The sequence below is a fragment of the Nematolebias whitei genome, chromosome 5 (assembly GCF_014905685.2).
Source record: "Nematolebias whitei isolate Nwh7 chromosome 5, NemWhi1, whole genome shotgun sequence".
NCBI classification, from domain to species: Eukaryota; Metazoa; Chordata; class Actinopteri; order Cyprinodontiformes; family Rivulidae; genus Nematolebias; species Nematolebias whitei.
The window spans coordinates 31,431,635-31,435,762 of record NC_056502.1 but is presented as its reverse complement, the minus strand read 5'-3'; the positions used below and the strand labels follow the sequence as shown (position 1 = coordinate 31,435,762).

The 4,128-nt window shown below is 39.4% G+C and overlaps 1 protein-coding gene across 1 annotated transcript in view; it reads left to right on the top strand.

Annotated features, from left to right (window-relative positions):
• The window catches only part of LOC119410370 (serine/threonine-protein kinase ULK4), a 34,997-nt gene extending 32,237 nt beyond the window's left edge, over positions 1-2,760 (top strand). The window contains exon 19 of the mRNA XM_037677280.1: positions 2,680-2,760. Coding sequence (XP_037533208.1) covers positions 2,680-2,760 — 81 coding nt within the window. The remainder of the gene's footprint in view (positions 1-2,679) is intronic.
• The last annotated feature ends 1,368 nt before the right edge of the window (positions 2,761-4,128 follow it).

Genomic DNA, 4,128 nt, shown 5'->3' with positions numbered 1-4,128 from the left:
TCAGCAGTCTGACCTCAGCAGCAATTAGGACCCTCCAGACACACACATACAGTAGAAGGAGCAAACACAAATAGAAAAGCAGATGCTTTTCTTTATTTTTTGGGTTGCTTTTTATTTGATTCAACTTTATTATTTACTTTAGTTTGTCACAGCAAGATAAATAACAAAACTTTATTTAGTTTCACAGCAACTCCCATTTACACATATTTCTCCAATGAATAAGAATCATGAAAGTTTAAATTCCCCTGAGCAATGAAGCAAGTGAAGCAACTTCATTTTCAATATTTATTTAGTCTGGGCAAAGTTGTGGGTTTGGTTTCTCAACATAAATAATTTTAAACCTAATTCTTAAATTGGAAAAATTTAACTTGAAAAAAAAACTAAATGCATAAATAGGATTTTGTATTATTTACTGGCAGACGTTAGAGCTGGTTTGCTTCATGCACAGCATGAGTAGATCGTTGCAAAGTGCTCTGCAGGTGGGAGATGTGCAGGTGTGGGTGTGTACCTGTGTCACGAGCAAAGTAGACTTTAACATAAAACAATTTGTTGTATTAAAGGCCTAACAGTTCTTGAAGGAGTGCATATTTCCTGCTGCCTTTCATGCTAGAGTTTTCTAAAATCATCTCAGGATGAAAAAGATGGAGTTCTAAGTTGTATCAGACTTTAAAATAATGCTATTCAGTCTCCTGCAATGCTGTGAGTTCTCAAAAAAGTGTTAGTGCTCAGAGTATGTTTGAGATTACTCACAACTACAACCACACCAACTTTTAGCTCAATATCAGTAAAACTGACTGAGTTGCACCAATTTGATGTTGGCTAATGAGGTTAAGCTGTAGTGGCTGAGTACAAGAACAAGTACTTTAGTTTAGGTACTTGCTGATACTGAGCGTGGATAAAGAGTAGTTAATGAGTTAGTACTTAAACATTACACAATGACTTTAGAAACACATAATTTATTAAGCACAAAATTAAACAGTCTGCTGTCTTAACATCAGCTGTGTTTATCATAAAATATCCCTAAACTATGGGCTATTTTTAAATTTTTGTCCTCTGTTACTTGCAAAGTGGAAGAGGAAATGACGTCACCTAGCATAAAAGTGGTATCAGTCCTAAGTACCGGGGTGCTTTTCAGGAGTACACGTAGTCCATGAGGCTGGTATCAAGGCACCAATAGTTGTAAATGTACATTCATTATGTCTTTCTGAATGTTTAATTAAAATCTGTCCAGTGGTTCATGAGATATTTTGCTAACATGGTGAAAAAGGAAAGTGAAAATGTTTAAAGTGAGGCTGAGGGCCAGAGGGTAGGAGGTGGGAATGGTTCTGGGTCATTATTGGCCTAATTATTCATTTAAGAGGAACTTTGAACTACATTTTTAAATTGTTTAATTCTGAAATTATCTACAAACTCAAATACAAAAGGAGGACCACTATAGGGCAAATGCAAAAATAAGTAAATAAATAAATAAACAATGTGCAGTTACTCTAACATTTAAATACTTTAATTTCATTTTAGAAAGTTAAGTCATCCGCTTTGTTAAAGTTTTTGTACCTTATTGCATTTCAGGCACTGGATTATCTCTAATATGACAATTTGAGAAATTCATTGAGATGTTTAAATGTTTAAAAAAAATAAATAAATGCATACATTTTAAAAACATGTTTTAAACCATCCATCCATCCATCCATCCATTTTCTTCCGCTTATCCGGGGTCGGGTCGCGGGGGTAGCAGCCTAAGTAGGGAGGCCCAGACTTCCCTCTTCCCAGCCACTTGGGCCAGCTCTTCCGGGGGAATCCCGAGGCGCTCCCAGGCCAGCCGAGAAACATAGTCCCTCCAGCGTGTCCTGGGTCTTCCTCTGGGTCTCCTCCCAGTGGGACGTGTCCGGAACACCTCACCAGGGAGGCGTCCAGGAGGCATCCTAAACAGATGCCCAAGCCACCTCAACTGGCTCCTCTCGACGTGGAGAAGCAGCGGCTCTACTCTGAGTCCCTCCTGGATGATTGAGCTTCTCACCCTATCTCTAAGGGAGAGCCCAGACACCCTGCAGAGAAAACTCATTTCGGCCACTTGTATCCGAGATCTCATTCTTTCGGTCACAACCCAAAGCTCGTGACCATAGATGAGGGTAGGAACGTAGATAGATAGGTAAATTGAGAGCTTCGCCTTTTGACTCAGCTCTCTCTTCACCACGACAGACCTGTACAGCGCCCGCTTCACTGCAGATGCTGCACCTATCCGCCTATCGATCTCACGCTCCATTTTTCCCTCATTCATGTTTTAAACCAAATTTAAAAATTTGGGTGAATTCTTTGACATTAAAAGAATACCAACTTAAGTTAAAAGCTTGTTATTTACAGTCCATCTGAATTATTGTATAACCACTTGGGTAAAGAATTACCTAAGAAAATCGTTGTCAACAACTGAGACATGTTGGAACACTGCAACTGTTAGGCAGGTGTAAAAATCTGTGAAGAAAGATTTACTTCACAAGTGTAATATCTAATTGTTTTTATTAAACAAATGGAACAGTCAATGAACAGAAAGGATCCGGCCCTTCCGGTGCAGGATCTCACGTCGTGTATTGGACAGGCCAGCGCTGTAAACTATAACCTTCTCCTGCCTTGATTTAATACAATTGGTAAAACTTAATTCACATTTCCTTGATTTATTGATAGTATGAATTGCCGCTTCTGAGGGGGCAACATGAGCTGGAGGCGGACCTGGGGTCCGAGATGAGGCCTGAGGCCCACAGCTAGCAACAGATAGCTGCAGTAGCTCAGCGCCGCAACAGCTCGCGCTGCAACAAACAGAAAGGAAATTTGTGATCCCAGACAAACAGTAATGTTGAGATCAAGGCAGTGCAGGTCATACCAACACTTCCCAGGACTTCCTGTTGTCAAAGTCAAAGTTTCTTTATTTGTCATACATGTGGTGGAAATTGTGTACACACGAAACAAAATGAAATTGTGTACACAGGGTCCCAGTTACATCCAACAAAAGTATAAAAATTAAAAGAAAAACAATAATAAAATCTAAGATATGAACTAAGAAAAACAGCAGGAATGGACAGCTTAGCTGTCTGGATTTTTCTAAAATAAAATAAAAAATTCTAGGAACAAATCGTCCGTCCTTCTGTCCATCCATCCATCCATCCGTCATCTTTACCCACTTCTTCCTTTTCGGGTCACGGGGTTCACTGGTGCCTATAACCAACAGTCACTGTGCGAGAGGTGGTTGTACACCCTGGACAGGTCTCCAGTCCATCACAGGGACACATAGAGACAAACGAGATAAACAACCATTCACTCTCTCACTTACACCTAGGAATAATTTATTTACCAATTAGCCTAACATGCTTATTTTTTGTCTCTGGGAGGAAACCAGAGTACCGGGAGAAAACTCACACATGCACAGAGAAAACATGCAAACTCCACCCAGAAAGGTCCTCTGGCCAGGATTCAATCCAGTGACCTTCTCTCTGAGAGGTGGCAGTTGCACCACTGTAAATTCATGTACGCTTTTTTTTTTTTAAATACAGTTCTTCACACTAAAATCTTTTAGGAGGATTATAATTTTATTTACACATAGCTATGCTATGCACAGCTAAGCAAAGCTAAGCACCTCCATGTGATGCCATCAACCTTTTTTCTTCCTCATATCCATCATAAACTGTCTTTGACTCATGGTGTCAATTTACAGCCAATAACACACTTTAACATAAATGCCAAACCAAACCAGAACATGAAAATAACATGAAAATCCCATTTTTATACTCCGAAACCAGAAACATTGCAAACATAATTCTTACCTAGCATGCTTTGCAATGGCCACACTGTCTCTGGGACGTGACCCTCTCACACATTTCACACATCTTTACTTTAATACAAACAGATTTTACTGAGAGAATATTGATGATGATGATGCACATTAACTTTGTAGTTAGTTTATAAATGTAGTTAACCTCAAAGAGAATCGGCAAAGTGAGTCAATTCATTATGGTAAATGACACAAAGGAGACATCGACACACGTTGAATGCATCACTCTGCTTATGCTGGTGAAGGTTCTCAGTCATCCAGGACATGATGAATTCAAAAAACGTTGAATACAAAAACAACTGGACTTT